We start from the raw sequence: 19,993 nt of genomic DNA, 5'->3' as shown, positions 1-19,993 counted from the left end.
TGGTTTGGCAGAAGAGCGTCTCTATTTTGTATACTTGCCTTTATGAAGCATTTTTTTATACATTTTTCCGGATAGCCACTACTCAGAAAACATTGTGACAGCTTGTTGGCCTGTGTTACATACTCATCGTGATTGGTACATATCCTCTTAAGTTGCAAAAACTGGGAGTACAGGAGGTTGTTTTTCAAGCTACACGTATGGAAACTCGTAAAATGTAAAAATGTGTTCTTATCTGTCGGTTTCCTGTAAATTTTTGTAGTGAGTGAGTATTCAGTTTTCATAATCAAAATGTCCAAGAAGGAAATCTGCTGAAGGTCATAATCCATCTTGAACTTTAAATTCTTGTCACAGGTATTGAGCCAGTTACAAAAATCATTTAATCCATCTACGTCACCTTTCCATAATAGGAGTACATCATTTATGTATCTCTTGTACAAAATGATATTTGATTGATATTGATAGTTGGATAAAAAAAATTTTCTCAAATTCTGCTATATACAGATTCGCAACATCAGGAGCCATGGCTGACCCCATGGCTGTGCCGCATATCTGCTGATAGAAGGTTTTTTGAAATGAGAAATAATTCTTTGTTAATGCCAGTGTTGCAAAAGCAATAATTAAATAATTGGGTATCCTTCTGCAAGTTTGACTGTTTTCAATGTTTCTTCAGTGATTAGGAGTGATTCTAGTTGCGGTATATTCGTGTAAAGGGCTTCAATGTCTAAAGTGACCAAAATTACTTGACTTAGATCTCCTGACACTTCTTCCAAGAGGTTAATGACATCAGTAGAGTCCTTCACAAATGAGGGTATAAGTGGAATATACGGTCATAGAAAGAAATCTACAAACTTAGATAGTGGTTCAAGCACTGAACTATTGCCCAAAACTATGGGTCGACCTGGAGGGTTGGTGAGGGACTTGTGGACTTTTGGTAGGATGTAAAAGGTAGGAATGAGTGGATGTTCTACAGGAAGAAAATCCCTCTCTTTAGAAGTAAAAAAACCAGCATCGTGAGATAAAAGGACCACTTCTTTATACTGCAAAGCTCAATGTGGATAACAATATAAGAAGCCGAACAAACTTTGGAAAGTACAAAGCACCTTATGACATACCAAAATAGTTCTAAATTAAATATCTTGCCTTAAATGTTTCCTAAAAAGATAGCTCTTTAAACATTTTCTAAACGCTAGATAAGAACCTGTTTTCCTTATGGCAGTAGGTATAGCATTCCAAATATGTACAAATTGATAATGAAGAGTAGCATAGTAAGCTCTTTTTGAATGATATGGTTTTGGATTAGGAAAAAAAACAGTAAAAGATTTGCTGGCAGACTTGAAGAAAATAAAATAACAGCTTAAATAAAATGGAGCTAGACCAGACTATATTCTGCAAGCCGAGGTGCAGATCTTAAACTCAATTGGTAGGCAATGTTGAGATTTCAACATGATGGGCCGAAAAAATCAACCTAGCCACCATGTTTTGTGTGGTCTGCAGTCTTGTCAACAGCAGCTTTGTACTACCAGCATAAAACAGATTGTAGTAATCCAGTTATAACACCAATAAACTCTGAACCACTAATTGAAAAACCTGAGAATCCAACAAATTTCTGACTCTACGCAATTTTCTCATTGAGAGAAAGTTGGGACTCGAATTTAAATTGTAAGACATCTACTTGAAGAGTGGCATTCCAAATTTGATCAACCTCATCAATCAATAAAAATTTGGTCTTTGTTTAATTTTAAAAAATGATCTGCTATCCATCTCTCAAGCTGTCATACACAGTTTGCGATGCTACACTAACAGGTTCATTTTCGAAAGAGAAGGACATCCATCTTTCGACATAAATCGGAAGATGGACGTCCATCTCCCAGAGACGTCCAAATCGGTATAATCGAAACCCGATTTTGGATGTCTCCAACTGCAGTCCGTCGCAAGGATGTCCAAATTTCAAGGGGATGTGTTGGAGGTGTAGCGAAGGCGGGACTTGGACGTTCCTAATACTTGGACGTCTTTGACCCATAATCGAAAAAAGCAAGGACGTCCCTGATGAACACTTGGACGTTTTCACCCGGACGTGTTTTTTTACAAATAAGGCACAAAAAGGTGCCCGAAATGACCAGATGACCACCGGACGGAATCAGGGATGACCTCCCGTTACTCCCCCAGTGGTCACTAACCTCCTCCCACCCTCAAAAAAACATCTTTAAAAATATTTCGCGCCAGCCTCTATGCCAGTCTCAGATGTCATACTCAGGTCCATGACAGCGCATGCAGGTCCTAGGAGCAGTTTTAGTGGGTACTGCAGTGCACTTCAGACAGGCGGACCCAGGCCCATACCCCCCCCCCCCCCACCTGTTACATTTGTGGAGGAAACAGCGAGCCCTCAAAACCCACCACAAACCCACTGTACCCACATATAGGTGCCCCCCTTCACCTGTAAGGGCTATGGTAGTGGTGTACAGTTGTGGGTAGTGGGTTTTGGGGGGCTCAGCACACAAGATAAGGGAGCTATGTTCCTGGGAGCATTTTATGAAGTCCACTGCAGTGCCCCCTAGGGTGCCCGGTTGGTGTCCTGGCATATCAGGGGGGCCAGTGCTCTATAAATGCTGGGTCCTCCCACGTCCAAATGGCTTGTATTTGGACGTTTTTGACATGGACTTCTTTGGTTTCAAAAATCCTTGGATTTGGACATCTCTGACAGTATTTTCGAAACAATAATGGACGTCCATCTTGTTTTGAAAATACGGTTTTCCCTGCCCCCGGATTTGGATGTTTTACAAAGATGTCCAAATTGCAACTTGGAGGGTTTCTTTCGAAAATGCCCTTCTAAGTCTCAATAGATGTATTGCCAACTGATATTAATATGGTTATGTAGTCTGCTTAAGTAAAAATCTTATAACCAGCTGAAGAAAACTTATAACCTAAAGATCTCATCAGCACATTAAACATAGTAGAGCAGAAGAGAAAAGAAGGGATTGTGGGGTGGCAGAAAGAGGATCTTGAAAGGAGCCATAGATTTGGGAAGAGGTATGAAGGGAAAGACCTAGGAAGGGGATATACTGAAGGAAGAGGGGATGAGCAAGGAACGGAGCTATTGGGAGGGTAGGAAGACTTCAGAGGGGCTATGGTGGGGAGAATAATGAGACATCTCTGGGCACTGGTATTCAATCACTGCCCTTGTGCTGGCTCCACTAGCTCCTGTGCCTTTAAGGAGGTTGGATGGTATGTTCCCACCCCTAAAGTGGTAGAGGCTTGTGGTCTGACTGAGAATATTGAGGAAAAGGATTTTTAGATGGGGACCCTTGCCACTGGGGGAAACTATTTTTGGGGAGGTCTGGAGTTTGAACTTCCATCACTTATACCAGAATATTACTATTGCTCTTCACTGCTCCTTCACTTATTTAGAAGTTGTAATGTCTCATGACTAGTGTACTAACTGCCATGACTTTATTTTTGCAGAGGGAGATGGTATACAGTTCCAGAGATTCTTCCCCAACACGTCGATTAAATAACATGTCACCTGCTGCACACCTCTCCTCTGGATCCCCACCTCCTGTGCTCCAGTCATCTTCTCCTTCCAGGTCCCGCATATCTTACAGTGGAGGACGCCCACCTTCCTATGCTGGCAGTCCAGTGCATCATGGAGAACGTCTTTCCAACCTTCCATCTTCCCAAGGAGTTTCACCCAGTCCTAGCGCAATCCTGGAACGTCGAGATGTGAAACCAGATGAAGATCTCGCCAATAAAAATATGGTCCTTGTAAAGAATGAAGGACTCTATGCTGACCCGTATGGCATGGTACATGAGGGTAGACTTAGCATTACATCCACCCAGTCTCTTGCAGGCATGGGAGATCCTTTTTCCTATCCAGGAGGGCTTTACAAACGAGGTTCTGTGAGGTCCCTAAGCACATATTCTGCTGCCGCCCTTCAGACAGAACTGGAAGACAGCCTGTATAAGCCAAATGCCCAGATCTACAGTGATGCCTATGGCCCCAGCATGGGATTCAGGATGCCACCCTCTTCACCCCAGAAGATGCCAGATGGGAGACTAATGGATGTGCAGCAGGGACAGAGTCCCCATAGTCCTTACTCAGGGTCTCCTAGCAGATCATCTCCAGTCCGCCAATCCTTTCGCAAAGATTCTTGTTCTTCTGTGTTTATGGAAAGCCCAGTCAAATCCAGGAATTCCAGCACCTCAGGGCCCCCAGAACTGTTCCAAGGATCTGGAGAACGCCCCTTATCAGGATTCAGTCCTCCTATGCCAGCTAAAGAAGTGGAAACAAGGTCATTTTAATCAAGATTGAATTATCAGTGTCTGGTAGTGTACTTTTAACACATCAGTTGTTATGCGTACTGAGGTTAATCCTATGTAGCACCTATTCTATAAAGGAAAGTAGATGTCTACTTTTCTTTATATAATCCTAACATAATTGTATTTGAGAGCTAAGTGCCTATGTTCCATGATCGGCACTAAGCCTGGATATTCAGTACCAAGCTGTTTCCGGTGACTGGCATTGAATATCTGGGTTGGGGGGGGGGGGGGGGTTGGCTGCCTTAGACTTAATCAGCCAAGTTAATATTCAGCGCTGGCCAGTTAGGTTTACAGTGGCCAAAGATAGGATTGCTATTTAGGTGGTTTGATTTGGCCGCTAAACTTAGCCGGTGAAGTGCTGAATATTCGTGAATAGTCGGTTATATCATGTGATATAGCTGGTTAGCCACTATGCACTAATATTCAACGAAGATAACCAGCTATCTCATGTTGAATATTAGCACTTAGCTGTTTAAGTGCTATGTAACTGGCCAGGAGCTATTCCTGGCTGGTTAAATAGCACTGATTATTGACCGGAATATGCTTATGCAGTTAGGCATTATCACTTATCTTAGCTATAGAGCTGGTGTAAGTGCTTGTGTCTAAGTGCTGGAGCTATGTGCCTAACTTTTTGCATTCTATAAAGTTACACATGCAAGTGTGAGCGCTGCCCACGTTCCACCCAGACTTTGCCTATGTGTATTTATATCTGTGAAATATGACCCATGTAAGATATATGCATATTTACAGAATAGCATTTAGGAGATGGATTTTTGACATTTACACACCTATGTGCACACGTATACTCCATAATTCAAAACATTTATGTGTGTAATTAACATGTAAATGTTAGAGCCTGTTTTACAGAATTACTCCCTAAATATGCTAGAGGAGCCCAGGGTAAAGAATAAATATTGCATCAAAGGTAATGTGTAATAAAATAAAATATTCATGAAAAAAATATTAGAAAATATTCTGGATTATACTCACATGTTTGTGTTTAGGGCTTTGGGAGAGTTAAAAAAAAAGGGGGGGGGGGTAGCACAAGGCTTGTAGTTCCTGAGCTTGGCCATCACCAAGTAACAGTATTATATTGGACAAGTCTGATTGGTGTACTGTATTTTTTTTTACACTTTGTGGAGCTATGAAGAGAGAAGAAGTGAACAAGGAGCTGTGAAATTTCCAGAACTGTACTTACTGTAAACACTACTTCAAACAATTGGGGTTGCATGCAGAATTCCAGCTACCAGTTATGTTCCTCAAGCTGTGTAATAAGGATAACAGGGTGCCGAGTAAGGGGTTAGTATGATAGCACTCAGCTGACATGGAGAGAAACACATGGATAACTTGTATAACAATTTTTCTGATAGTTGGGTTGGATTAGGGATTTAAGAGTATGGATCATCATACACACAGTGGTTACCAGCTGCTGAAGTGATAAACAGGTCTTCATTTAACAAAAGCCTTTTGTTGTATCTTCTCTTAGGGAGCGGATGGAAGCCATGGAGAAGCAGATTGCCAGCTTGACGGGACTAGTCCAGAGTGCATTGTTACGAGGCTCAGACAGTGAGAACCCAAGGTAAGAAACTTTATCCAATTCTATCTTTGTATCCGACACCAGGGTGGATTAGGGAGGCCAGTACTCCTCATTAGGGTTGTGCAGCCTAAAAATTTTAATGTTTCCTATGTTTACACAAATTTTTGATTTGTTTCTTACCACCCCCCCCCCCTTTTTCATTTGGGGGCAGTTTCAGAAAAGTGTACACTCTTTCTGATACTGGAAACAAGAATTATTTTTTTTGGGGGGGGGAGGGGATCATTTTAACCTAGAAACAACATGAAAGGTCAGTGGCATTTTCAGTGTCATTTCACACAAATACACACCCCTACTTCTAATGTGACTCAAGGAAGGCTGTTTGTCTTACACTGGCAAAGGTGAGAATCATTTCTTGTGAATGTGATATGCTGCATTTAAGGAACATTAGCACTCAGCAGTAGGGAGAGGATAGGAAGAAGGAATATATCTTACAATATGTATCTCAGTAATAGTTCAAAAATGGAACTGCTTTCCCTGGATATTGTAGTATGGAGTGTTGCCACAATTTGGGTTTCTGTCAGGGACTTGTGACCTGGATTGGCCACTGTTTGGAAAACAAGATACTGGGCTAGATGGACCACTGGTCTGACCCAGTATGGCTACTCTTATGTTCTTATGTTAGACAAGAAGAATGCTATTAGTGCCCTCTTCTGCATAGAGTCTCAAGCCTTTCCTTCACCAATCCTGGTTTGTCCTGAAACTTATATTGTCTTATGATTGCTCTTTTGCTAGGAGTGGATTTGAGGATGAATTATGTTTTATCTAACTAATAAAATCATCTTCCTTGTCACAGTGAGAAGATAGAATCTGTCAGTGAAGGAGCAGCAACTGCTGCATGTGAGTACTTAAAAAATCTTGACTGTGGAGAGCAAAGGCTTCTGTCTTCATTGTACTTGTCTTCAGGTCTTCTTTTTTTTTTTTTTTTTACTGCTCTATTTTTTTTATTACGGTTTTACAAGTATAACGCAAAACAACCAAAAAGAAACAGTAACAATAATCCATGGCAAAGTTAATAACAAAAATAAAAAGGCAGAACAACATACCATGACAATACCCATAGCAAATCAGCAATTATACAATTATCAGGTAGTGCTATTAGGAGTCTGACAAATGAATCCAAACGAGCCCAGGTCTTCAAGACAGATTGAACACAACGGTGCCTATGGGCTAGTATAGTTTCATATTTCCTAATCACACACACACGTTCCTCCACCATTCATTATAATTGAGATGTACATTATTTTCCAATTTAAAACAATTAAATGTAAAGCAACCGCTAACAAAATGTTAAACAATTTCTTTATCGGATTCTAAAAGAGAGAGGTTAGGAGAAGAGGCTCTTAAAAGCACAATATCATAAGAGATCACGGTTAATGCAGGCAACTGAAAATAAGGCGCAACTAGCCCCAAATGAGTCGCCAGTATGCTCTTACGTTCTTACAGTAAAAACCCATATGGGAAAGGGATCCATCTGATTCTTGACCAGGACCAGCATTTGCTAATCAAGACTTTTAGTGATCCTGGCCACTCTAGCAGGTGTCCAATAAGCCCTGTGAAAAGAAAATAGGAGGATTGGGAAATTGCTGCTGATTTAGTGGACGCATCGAATGAACCCAAAAAGTGTACCAGTCAAAATCAGACACATCAAGACTGAGATCCCTGTTCCCAAGACAGCCGTAATTGGCAGCAACAGCATCAACACACGAATCCTGTAAGTTTTTTATAAAGGACAGATGCTTTTTTTCTACATCTACAATACTGAGACAGAGGGCAACAAAATCTGAAGGAGTAGTGAGCAGAGAATTAGAGACCTGAAAGGTCGAGAGAAAGGTAGAGATATCCTTCCATATGGGAGAGGCCAGCAAAGAAACACCATATAGTGCAGCCAAAGCATCCGGTGACAACAACGTACCTGCAATATAAAGGTGAGAAAACAGCCATATACCTTTACAAGACCATTCAGCTTTTTGGGACTGCAGGTGAACAGACTGCAAGCTAGAGTTATAACCAGAGAGAGACATCCTCCAGGGAGACAGCGCAAACTCCAAGACCAGCCCTAAACGTACGGATATTAAAGGCAGAAGCCTTCAACAACTGCAAGTGCTTGGTATATGGATACAAATCTGCAGAGGGTAAAAGATATAAGGGGCAAGGGTGCACCAAGGCGGCCTCAAAAATCAGCCACCTAGGCGTCAAATGAGAGAATTCCCTTTGGAAAGAAAAGATTTTGTCTGTCTTTCATACAAGGTCTGATTCCAGCCTCAAACCAAACTTCTGTCTCATTTTCAGGGTCTGATGTAGCCTCTTTGGTAGGATTAGAAATGGCAATTTGGGATCAGCAACCTCCATATTTGAGTAGGCATACAGTCTTATTTGCCGGGCTCCTTCGGCAGCCCAGCAGTAGTGCCTGATTGATGCACGCCAACACCGCAGTAACTATACTGCGGCATTGTAGAAGTACCCCTGAGTTTTTACATACTCGTATGTAGGACTGTAATAGAAACAAAGGAAATGATAGCAAAGACCATATGGCCTATCTAGTCTGCCAGCCATACCAACTATTTAGCTGTGAAATGCCTTCCTCTGAGATCCTGTGTGCTTATCCTATGCTTTCTTCAATTCCGATACTGTACCTATTTCCACAGCTTCTGCTGGAAAGCTGTTCCACTTTTTCAGTAAAAAAAAGTATATCCTTACGTTATTCTTGTATCCTATACCCCCTTATTCCAGAGCTTCCTTTTAAAGTAAAGAGAACTTCCTCCTAGTGGAATTATAATCTAGGAATTACCTAGACAGGGAATCTTCTCTGCCTGTTTGTAACTGGCCTTGAGCTCAAATTTTGAAAGGCAGTAATTAAATCTCTTATCCAAATCCAATGAATAGGCATAATTCCTCTAGGAGGACATAGAAATGTAGAAGATGAAGGCATAAAAAGAGCAATTCTATAGCTGGGCACCTGCACTTACATGCCTCTTGTGCACATAAATTTACAGAACACTAGCACTTTTGTAGGTAAGTGTGCACTTATGTGCCTTAGCGCTATTGTGTAAGTGGTTTACCATGCATAACTTGTAGAATAGTGTACATTGCATTTGTCTCTGCTGCCTTTCAACCAGATTTATGGCTGGGGTAATTGAGGGTACATAAATGTTAGGCATACTAATACCAGGTTATGCCATTATAGAATAGGCTTTCACTATTCAGCATCCTAGTGCCTCAAAGGAGGCACTCATTTATACAGTTGCCTCCCAAAAAACATTAGGTTCCCCCTGCCTGTCAATTTGCACCTGCTTACTGTGCTGTTGTAGGTCTTACTCCATCTGTGATGTTCTTCATCCCTTTGCCATCAAGATCACTTTTAGGCCAATATTCAGTTCCCACAGTCGCCAAACCTTTTTAAAACTGCTGCCTGTGGTATTGTATATTTAATGACACTACACAGGTGGCGCTAAATACACATTTGAGGTAGTGCCTGCTAGTACCTATACAGACAGCATTGATACTCAATTGTTATCCTTCTAGCTATGCAGTTAACTGGGGGCAGGGGGTGGGGTGAGTATTATTGAGAAGATGTAGGAAGGATTAGAGCAGGGGTTTTCAACTCAGTCCTCGGGACATACCCAGCCAGTTAGGTTTTCAGGTTACTCACAATGAATATGCATAAGAGAGATTTGCATACAATGCAACTAGTGCATGCAAATGTATTTTATGCATATTCATTGTGAATATCCTGAAAACCTGACTGGCTAGGGTGGGCTGAGGACTGGGTTGAGAACCCCAGGGTGTTAGAGGAATGATGAAAGTGTAAGAGATCTGCTGCAACTGAGAAAAAGTTGGCAACAAATGCATGTGCATGATGGTGGGCAGAGGTGGGGGTGGGGGGGGGTACTGACTGATCACATGGACAGCAGTATAGCACAAGAAAGAGAGAGAGTGTTTCTCTGGGCCCAATATTCAGAAAATGCTGAGCGCTTAAATATATACGCGTAAGTTAACATCCTAAATTTGAGCCCTATTTTCAGCCAAACCTAGGACCCAAGGTACTCATTTTCAACAGAGAAAAACTCTCAAAAATGGCATAGAGTTGGTATTTGGACATTGTTCTCCAAAAAACATCCCAAATCACAATTTTCAAAACTCAGATTTGAGACATTTTTCTCTGCAGTGCATCCAAATCACAAGGGGGCGGGAGTGGGCATTCCCAAAACATTTTCCTGCCATAGTGGAACAAAGCAAAAACGTCCAGGGCTAAAAGTTAGGCATTTTGGTCTAAACCTGTTTCAATCGCACCTAAGTCGCAAAAAGGTGCCCTAAATGACAAGGTGACCACTGGAGGGTTTAAGGCATGACCCCCCCCTACTCATCCAGTGGTTACTGACCAACTCTCACCCACCCCAAACATGTAAAAGAAGCAGTACATATCAACCTCTATGACAGCTTCAGGTATTATGGCCAGTCCTATTAGAGCAGCAAGCAGGTCCCTGGAGTAGCCTGGTGGTCAGTGCAGTGGCCTGTAGAGAAGGGGACCCAGGCCCATATTCCATTCTAACTGGTACACTTGTGGCAGAAAGTGTGAGCCCTCCAAAACCCACCAAAAACCTACTTGTACCTATGTGTAGGTGACACCTGCAGACATAAGGGGGCCGATATTGAGAATGCGGGAGGGAGCCCAGCTAACTCCCATTATACTAACCTTCATGTTGCGCTCCTTCCCGAAACACTTAACAGGGTTTCATTTGCTGTGGAATGCATTTAGGAATCTTCAGTCTATTGACTCTTGCACTGTCTCCACCAGTGTTTCATCCCTCATCTCAACCAATATGTTATCCAAATCTGTCAATGACGCTGCCTCTTCCTATAATACTATTTTCTCCTCTGCTCTGGATACTCTCACTCCTCCCTTTCCCCATTCTATAAGGCGTACCAAACCCCAGCCTTGGCTGACCTCTAGAATCTGCTACCTACATTCCTGAGCTCGATATACTGAACGCCTTTGGCTGAAATCCCGTGCCCATGCTGGCTTCATACATTTCAAATTCTTGCTAACCTCCTTTCAATCTGATCTTTCACTTGCCAAACAAGGCTACTACATCCACTTGACAAACTCTCTTGGCTCAAACCCCTGACATCTTTGCCACACTGAACTCTCTTCTCAAAGTGCCTTCACCTCCAGCTCCCCCCCTTCAATTTCTTCCCATACTATGGCTGAGTATTTTCATGACAAGGTTCACAAGATTAACCTTAAGTTCTCAACCAAGTCATCTTCACCTCTCCTTTCACTAGTCCATTCTGTCAACCCTCTTTCAACCCCTGCTTCCTTTTCTGAAGTCACTGAAGAGGAAACTGCACATTTTCTATCCTCCTCCAAACTGACTACCTGTTCCTCTGATCCTATTCCCACCCATCTACTCAGCACTTTCACTGCTGTCATCCCTTCTATCTGTTATATCCTCACTTTCACTTTCCACTGCAACTGTTCCTGATGCCTTCAAACATGCCATAGTTACACCATTCTTCAAAAAATCTTCATTGGACCCTACCTGCCCTTCCAACTATCACCCCATCTCCCTCCACCTTTTCTTATCCAAGGAACATGCAGTTCACCACCATTGTTTTGACTTTTTCATCTCAAACTAATCTTGATCCTCTTCAATCTGGTTTCTGCCCTCTACATTCAACTGAAACAGCCCTTGCTAAAGTCTCCAATGACCTGTTTCTGGCCAGATCCAAAGTTCTGTATGCTATCCTCATCCTTCTTGATCTGTCTGCTGTTTTTGACACTGTTGATCACCCCAACTCCTTGATACTATCATTGCTTGGATTATCTGGGCTCTGTTCTTTCTTGGTTTTCTTCTTCTCTCTCCCATTGCACTTTTAGTGTATTCTCTGGTGGATCTTCCTCCACTTCTATCTCACTATCAGTTACTACTACTACTACTACTTAACATTTCTAAAGCGCTACTAGGGTTACGCAGTGCTGTACAATTTAACATGGAAGGACAGTCCCTGCTCAAGGAGCTTACAATCTAAAAGACAGGTGTACAATCTAAAGACAAGTGTACAATCTAAGAGACAGGTGTACAATCTAGAGACAAGTGTACAATCTAAAAGACAAGTGTAGAGTCAATCTGATAGGGCATACTATATTTCTCGAAAAGTTAGGTGCCGAAAGCAGCATTGAAGAGGTGAGTTTTAAGCAGAGATTTGAAGATGGGTAGGGAGGGGGCTTGGCGTAGGGCGTATCAGTTGGTGTACCTCAGGGCTCTGTCTTGGGACTTCTTCTTTTCTCCATCTATACTTCTTTCCTTGGTGCTCTGATCTCCTCCCATGGTTTTCAGTATCATTTTTATGCTGATGACTCCCAGATTTTCCTCTCCACACCAGATATTTCAGCAGGAATCCAGGCCCAAGTATCAGCCTGCCTGTCTGACATAGCTGCTTAGATGTCTCACCACCATCTGAAACTAAACATGACCAAGACTGAGCTTCTTATTCCCCCCCCTCCCCCTTTCTCTATCTCTGTGGATAACACACTCTCATTCTCCCTCTCTCATTAGCTTGTAACTTTGTGCCATCTTTGTCTCCTGTCTCTCTCTCTTTTTTTCTGCACATATTCAATAGACTGCTAAAACATTAGTGCTTTGGGGGTGTCTTTTCTCTTTGGGAACCTTCATATCTTTTTGTTCCACCTTCATTGCTTTTTCTTCCACCTCACTTCTATTTTCAGGGACATCACAGTGCTGTAATGGAGCAAAAGAATTTTGTAGGGGCAACACTTGTGAGGGCGGATGCTTCTGTGGAAAAGGAGAGAAAAGATTGCAAAGTACTGAAAATTTCAATAGCTGGCTCAAAGCCTGGTGTCACCAAGAAGGATTTAGGTACATAGGAGGATGGGGCAATACAAGGAAAAACAAAAGACTTTATTGTAACATGGGCTGCATCTCACTGTGGCAGGAAGAAAATCCTTGGAGAGAAATTCAGACAATATATTTCTAGGCATTTAAACTAGAAGGCGGGGGGTGGCATATGGAGGCAGTTCACTTCAAGTGGTCACCCCCAGTTAAAGCTAAAGACAAGATGTGACAGTAAAAAAGAAAGCAATGAAAACAACAATCTTAGCAAATCACTTCTTACCAACACAGCAGGAAGTGAGACTAAACAAAAAAACTAAACAGAAGATAAAAATTCCACTGAAATGTAGATGGAAAGCAATGAGCACAAATGCTTGCAGTCTAAGCAATAAAGTTCATGACCTGCAAGCCCTGATGTTAGAGGCAGACTTAGACATTGTTGCAATCACGGAGACATGGCTCAATGGGTCCCATAAATGGGATGTAAACATACCAGGCTATAATCTACTTAGGAAGGATAGAGATGGTCGTAAAGGTGGAGGAGTAGCTCTGTATGGGATGTAAACATACCAGCTATAATCTTTTTAGGAAGGATAGAGAGGGACATATAGGTGGAGGAGTAGCTCTGTATGTGAGAAATGATATCGCAGTGACTGAAATGACAGGGAACTGGGGAAAGGAAGAAGCGATATGGATCACCTTAAAAAGAGAGGATAGAACCTTGGTCCACGTGGGTGTTGTCTGTAGACCCCCGACACAATTGGAAGAACTAGATAAAGATCTGATCGCTGATATTCAAAAGTTGGGGAAGAAAAGAGAGGTGCTGTTGTTGGGAGATTTTAATCTGCCGGATGTAGATTGGAAGGTTCCATCTGCAAAATCGGAAAGAAGTAGAGAGATTGTGGATGCTTTCCAAAGTGCTCTGCTCAGACAAATGGTGACCGAACCCACGAGGGAGGGAGCCACGTTGGATCTGGTGCTCACAAATGGGGATAGTGTGTCAAATGTCCAAGTGGCTGCACACCTGGGAAACAGTGACCATCAAACGGTTTGTTTTGATGTAACGGCTCATGTGGATGGTGGCGACTCTAAACTCAAAGTCCTGGATTTCAAGTGAGCTGACTTTAACAAAATGGGAGAATACCTGAGGAAGGAGCTGATGGGCTGGGAGGACATACGAGAAGTGGAAGGACAGTGGTCCAGGCTAAAAGAAGTAATAAACAGGGCCACAGACCTTTATGTAAGGAGAGTAAATAAAAGCAAGAGAAAAAGGAAACCGATATGGTTCTCAAAGCAAGTGGCTGAGAAAATAAAGATTAAAGAGTTAGCGTTCCAGAAATATAGAAAATCTCAAGAGGAGGAACACGGGGAGGAATACCGGATGAAACTGAAAGAAGCCAAGAGAGAGGTACGTCTGGCGAAGGCGCAAGCGGAAGAACAAATGGCTAGAAATGTAAGGAGGGGAGACAAAACCTTCTTCAGGTATATTAGTGAAAGGAGAAAGACTATAAAGGGAATTGTGAGACTAAAAGATACAAGAAAACGCTATGTAGAAAATGATGAAGAAAAAGCCAATTTGCTAAATAGATACTTTTGTTCTGTTTTCACTGAAGAAAACCCTGGGGAAGGACCGAGAGGGACTGGCAAAAGTACACCTGAGAATGAGGTGGATAAAGCGCCGTGTGTAGAAGAGAGTGTGTATCAACAACTTGGAAAGCTAAAGGTGGACAAAGCCAAGGGGCCGGACGGGATCCACCCCAGAATACTGAGGGAGCTCAGAGAGGTTCTGGCGGGTCCTCTTAAAGACTTGTTTAATAAATCCTTGGAGACGGGAGAGGTTCCGAGGGATTGGAGAACGGCGGAGGTGGTCCCTCTTCACAAAAGTGGTGATAGGGAAGAAGCTGGAAACTACAGGCCGGTAAGCCTCACTTCGGTTATTGGAAAAGTAATGGAAGCGATGCTGAAGGAAAGGATAGTAAATTTCCTGGAAGCCAATAAGTTGCAAGATCCGAGACAACATGGTTTCACCAAAGGGAAAACGTGCCAAACGAATCTCATTGAATTCTTTGACTGGGTGACAGGAGAATTAAATCAAGGACATGCTATGGACGTCATCTACTTAGATTTCAGCAAGGCTTTTGACACGGTTCCCCACAGGAGGCTCTTGAATAAACTAGACGGCCTGAAGATAGGACCCGAAGTGGTGAACTGGATTAGGAACTGGTTGACGGATAGACGCCAGAGGGTGGTGGTGAATGGAGTTCGCTCGGAGGAGGGAAAGGTGAGTAGCGGAGTGCCTCAGGGATCGGTGCTGGGGCCGATTCTGTTCAATATATTTGTGAGTGACATTGCCGAAGGGTTACAAGGTAAAGTTTGCCTTTTTGCGGATGACACCAAGATTTCCAACAGAGTGGACACCCCGGAGGGAGTGGAAAACATGAAAAAAGATCTGAAGAAGCTAGAAGAATGGTCTAACGTTTGGCAATTAAAATTCAATGCGAAGAAATGCAAAGTGATGCACTTAGGGAGTAGAAAATCCAAGGGAGACGTATGTGTTAGGTGGGGAGAGTCTGATAGGCACGGACGGGGAGAGGGATCTTGGGGTGATAGTATCTGAGGACCTGAAGGCAACGAAACAGTGCGACAAGGCGGTGGCCGTAGCTAGAAGATTGCTAGGCTGTATAGAGAGAGGATGACCAGCAGAAGAAAGGAGGTTTTAATGCCCCTGTATAGGACGTTGGTGAGGCCCCACCTGGAGTATTGTGTTCAGTTTTGGAGGCCGTACCTTGCGAAGGATGTTAAAAAAATGGAAGCGGTGCAAAGAAAAGCTACGAGGATGGTATGGGATTTACGTTCCAAGGCGTATGAAGAGAGGCTTGCTGACCTGAACATGTACACCCTGGAGGAAAGGAGGAACAGGGGTGATATGATACAGACGTTCAAATATTTGAAAGGTATTAATCCGCAAACAAATCTTTTCCAGAGATGGGAAGGCAGTAGAACGAGAGGACATGAAATGAGATTGAAGGGGGCAGACTCAGGAAAGATGTCAGGAAGTATTTTTTCATGGAGAGGGTGGTGGACGCTTGGAATGCCCTCCCGCGGGAGGTGGTGGAGATGAAAACGGTAACGGAGTTCAAACATGCGTGGGATATGCATAAAGGAATCCTGTGCAGAAGGAATGGATCCTCAGAAGCTTAGCTGAAATTGGGTGGGCGGAGCAGGTGGGGGGAGATGGGGTGGTGAATTGGAGGAGAGTAGTAGGGCATGGCAGACTTGTACGGTCTGTACCAGAGCCGGTTGATGGGAGGAGGGACTGGGTGGTTGGGAGGCGGGAAATACTGCTGGGCAGACTTATATGGTGCTGTTGCCCTGAAAAAGACAGGTACAAATTCAAGGTAAGGTATACACATATGAGTTTGTCTTGGGCAGACTGGATGGACCATGCAGGTCTTTTTCTCCCGTCATCTACTATGTTACTATGTTACTGTGTATGTGAGAAATGATATCGCAGCGACTGAAATGACAGGGGCCTGGGGAAAGGAAGAAGCGATATGGATCACCTTAAAAAGAGATAATAGAACCTCTGTCCACATGGGTGTTGTCTACAGACCTCCAACACAATCGGAGGAACTGTATAAAGATCTGATTACAGATATTCAAATGTTGGGAAAGAAGAGAGAGGTGTTGTTGCTGGGAGATTTCAATCTGCCGGATATAGATTGGAAGGTTCCATCTGCAGAATCAGAAAGAAGTAGCGAGATCGTGGATGCTTTTCAAAGTGCTCTGCTCAGACAAATTATTATTATTATTTATTTATTGCATTTGTATCCCACATTATCCCACCTTTTTGCAGGCTCAATGTGGCTTACAGAGTGTTGTTATGATGCAGTCATTACATGATCTTAAATACTTGAGCTGAAAGTAAATGAATTAGATGCAAGGTCATTACATGATTTTAAATACATAAGCTGAAAGTAGATGAATTAGATGCAAAGTGCTAGAAAGGTGTTGTGAGAGGCGTTTTTAATGCACCTGAGTGATTTGAGGAATGATTTATTAAGGATGTCTTTCGTAGGCTTTGTTGAAGAGGTGTGTCTTCAAAGATTTGCAAAAGCTGGTTAGATTGTCCATATTTTTCAGGGCCATGGGTAATGCGTTCCAGATCTGTGTGTTTTTATACGCAAAAGTAGTAGCGTATGACTGTTTGAATTTAATTCCTTTGCAGCTGGGGAAGTTCAGATTGAGGAATTTGCGGGCTAATCTTTTGGCGTTCCTAGGTGGTAGGTCCACTAGGTTTAACATATAGAGTGGTGCGTCTGCGTGGATGATTTTGTGGAAGGTTGTGCAGATCTTGAACTCGATTCGTTCCTTGAGTGGTAGCCAATGAAGTTTCTCTCTTAGAGGGTTTCGCCCTCTCGTATTTAGTTTTTCCAAAGATGAGTCTGGCTGCGGTGTTCTGGGCTGTTTGGAGTTTTTAATGGTTTTTTACAGCCTGCATACAAAGTGTTACAGTAGTCCAGATGACTTATTACTATGACTGTACTAGGTACGGAAGATGTTTCTTGGGAAAAAAGGTTTTAATTCTCTTGAGTTTCCACATCGAGTAGAACATTTTTTTCGTTGTATTCACGTGGTATCGAGTGGGAGGTATCGATCAATAGTGACTCCAAGAGCTGCTTGGCAAGATGGCGTCCGAGTAGGAGGTGAGAGAAGCAGCTCCACCGACTCACTTTCTTTTTCCTGCTTACCTCAATTTCCTTATTGAAACTTATGCCTAAAAGAAGGGGCAGACAGAGGGTTTCCCCAGCACCCTCAATTCAATCTCATCTGGGTCCGATGGATCGCTTCACCACCCGAGCAGGAACAGGGCAGAACGCTTTGCTGCAGGGAGGGACGGTGAGAGGTGAACCGCTCTCCCCGCTAGAAGGAGACATCACATTGAGCCCTGAAATGCGGAGTCCTCCTGTTATGCCGGCAACGCTGCAAAGTGGATGTCCCAGATCGTTAAGACCCGAAGTGGGGGAAACTGATCTGGGAGCAGGGGCAGACATTAGCAGTAGAGTGCTGAGTCCAACACCACAGGAATGTGACGCTGTGAATGTCACAGGAGGTGAAGGAATTGCAGCAGAGGGGAGACAGCCTGAGCCTAGGGGAGAGATTCAGGAAGTGAATCTGCTACAAACAAAGGTTCTAACGACAGAAAAGCCAGAAGTAATTACCTTGGGAAACATATGGGATGCCCTGGTGAGTCTGGAAAACTCTTTATTCAAAAAATTACCTCTGTTTTAAAGCCAATTCAAACCTTTTCTGATAAAAATTGAAGTATGAAAAACAAATACAACAGACTAAAGTGTTTGAACAGTCTATTCCATATCATCAAGCTGATCAATCCATAGACTGGTGGGTTGTGTCCATCTACCAGCAGGTGGAGATAGAGAGCAAACTTTTGCCTCCCTATATGTGGTCATGTGCTGCCGGAACTCCCCAGTATGTTCTCTATCTCAGCAGGTGGTGGTCACACACAGCAGCAGCTCTGGCTAGGCCTCCAAGCCTAATTTTTAGGTTTTGTTGAGTGCCTGGGGTTGAGGGCTCTTTTGAGCAAGTGCAAACCTGGTGGTGCCAGGTCCCTCCTTTTCTCCCCCCTCCCTCTGGCTCCGTTAAAAAAAAAAAAAAAATTTTTGAACGTCCTTAAGGCGTTATTTCGACGTTTATTTAAGCGTCTATTGCAGCTACTCACTGGACACCAGGTCGTTACAACTCGGAGCGGACAGCAGGTAATTTTTACCTTTTTATATGCGGGCAGGGGGTTCCCCGATTCTTCTCCTCGTGGCATATGGCGTCGGAGGGCGAGGGCGCAAAGGGTCGCTCCCCGGGTCGCTTGAGCGCTTCTAGAGGGGATGCGGGGGTCTTCAAGCCTGATTCGCCCTTGTTGGGTGACAGTTTCGGTACCGATGAATGTCCCCGGTCCTTCCTCCGGCGTGGCGGTTTTCCCGCCATAAACGCCCATCCCCCGCTCCTCGCCTCCGCCATCTTGGCCGGCCACGCGGCTCGGACGGCTTCTTCTTGGGCCGCCCTTGAGGTTGGAGACATTAATGCCATGACGCCCTTAATTTTGGGCGACGGCACAGAAGCGGCTAAAGTTAAGAGCCGTTCTTTCCCGCGCGGCTCCTTCGCGGAGTTTCGCGCCGGACGCCATTTTGGATGCGCAGCATGTCTCTCCCCCGCTATTGCGAGCGCCGTTGAGGGTGCGTCTAGGGCTGTTGCCCCAGACTGCGGAAGTGCACAGTCTGGGGGTTTCTCCCCCGAGTTTGTTTTGCTGCCTGCATCAGGCCTTCCTCATGCACAACGCTGCCCCTGCTCCCTCGTCTGGTAAAGAGGTTGAGGTTCCCAGAGGTAAACGCCCTCGGGTTGATTCCCAGGCCTTGGAGGAATTTGTCTCCTCCGATGTAGATGAGGGCAGCGTGTCTGAGGTCTCCCCACGGTCCTTTGTCGGATTCCTTGGAGGAGACGGATCCCCGCTCGGATGGAGCGGATGACCCCTCTGCAGCGCGGCTTTTTAGCCCAGAGGAATTTGCCCACCTGTTGTTACAGGCCATGGGACACTTTGAAGATTTCCTCTCCGGAGGACGTCTCTCCCTCAGCCCCTGTTGGCTCTGCCATTATGCTGGGGACGAAGCGCCCGCCTAGAAACCTTCCACGTGCATGATGCCATGCACACCTTAATTTCGGCTCAATGGGAATGTCCCAGAAGCGAGCCTTAAAGTGCTAGGGCTATGTCCCCGCCTCTATCCTTTGGCTGTGAGTGAACGTGAGGCCTATCTGTGGCCTACCGTGGATTCTTTAATCACTGCGGTGACTAAGAAAACGCGTTGCCGGTGGCAGGTGGCACGGCCCTAAAGGACGCCCAAGACAGAGATTGGAGGCGGCCTTAAGGTGCGTCCTTTGAGGCGGCGCTTTAAGTTTGCAGGCCTCAGTTTGCGGCTCCTATGTGGCCAGGGCGTGCCTGACTATGGTGCAGCGGGCTTCCCCCTCGGATCATTCCTTGAGGGCTGATTGGCCGGCCCTGGAATCGGGCTTAGCCTATTTGGCAGACTTGCTGTATGATGTCTTGAGGGCCTCAGTGAAAGGCATGGCTCAGACAATCTCTGCGCGGCGTGGCTTTGGCTGAAACATTGGTCTGCTGACCACGCCTCTAAATCCCGCCTGGCTAGGTTGCCTTTTAAAGGCA

At 44.2% G+C, this 19,993-nt stretch overlaps 1 protein-coding gene across 1 annotated transcript in view; it reads left to right on the top strand.

Moving 5' to 3' along the window:
* SRCIN1 (SRC kinase signaling inhibitor 1) overlaps nt 1–19,993 on the top strand; it is a 299,672-nt gene that overhangs the window by 184,517 nt on the left and 95,162 nt on the right. The window contains exons 6-8 of the mRNA XM_030221850.1: nt 3,460–4,286; nt 5,801–5,893; nt 6,705–6,748. Coding sequence (XP_030077710.1) covers nt 3,460–4,286; nt 5,801–5,893; nt 6,705–6,748 — 964 coding nt within the window. The remainder of the gene's footprint in view (nt 1–3,459; nt 4,287–5,800; nt 5,894–6,704; nt 6,749–19,993) is intronic.

Source organism: Microcaecilia unicolor, chromosome 12 (genome assembly GCF_901765095.1).
Source record: "Microcaecilia unicolor chromosome 12, aMicUni1.1, whole genome shotgun sequence".
Lineage (NCBI taxonomy): Eukaryota > Metazoa > Chordata > Amphibia > Gymnophiona > Siphonopidae > Microcaecilia > Microcaecilia unicolor.
This window is presented reverse-complemented; position numbering and strand designations above follow the sequence as displayed.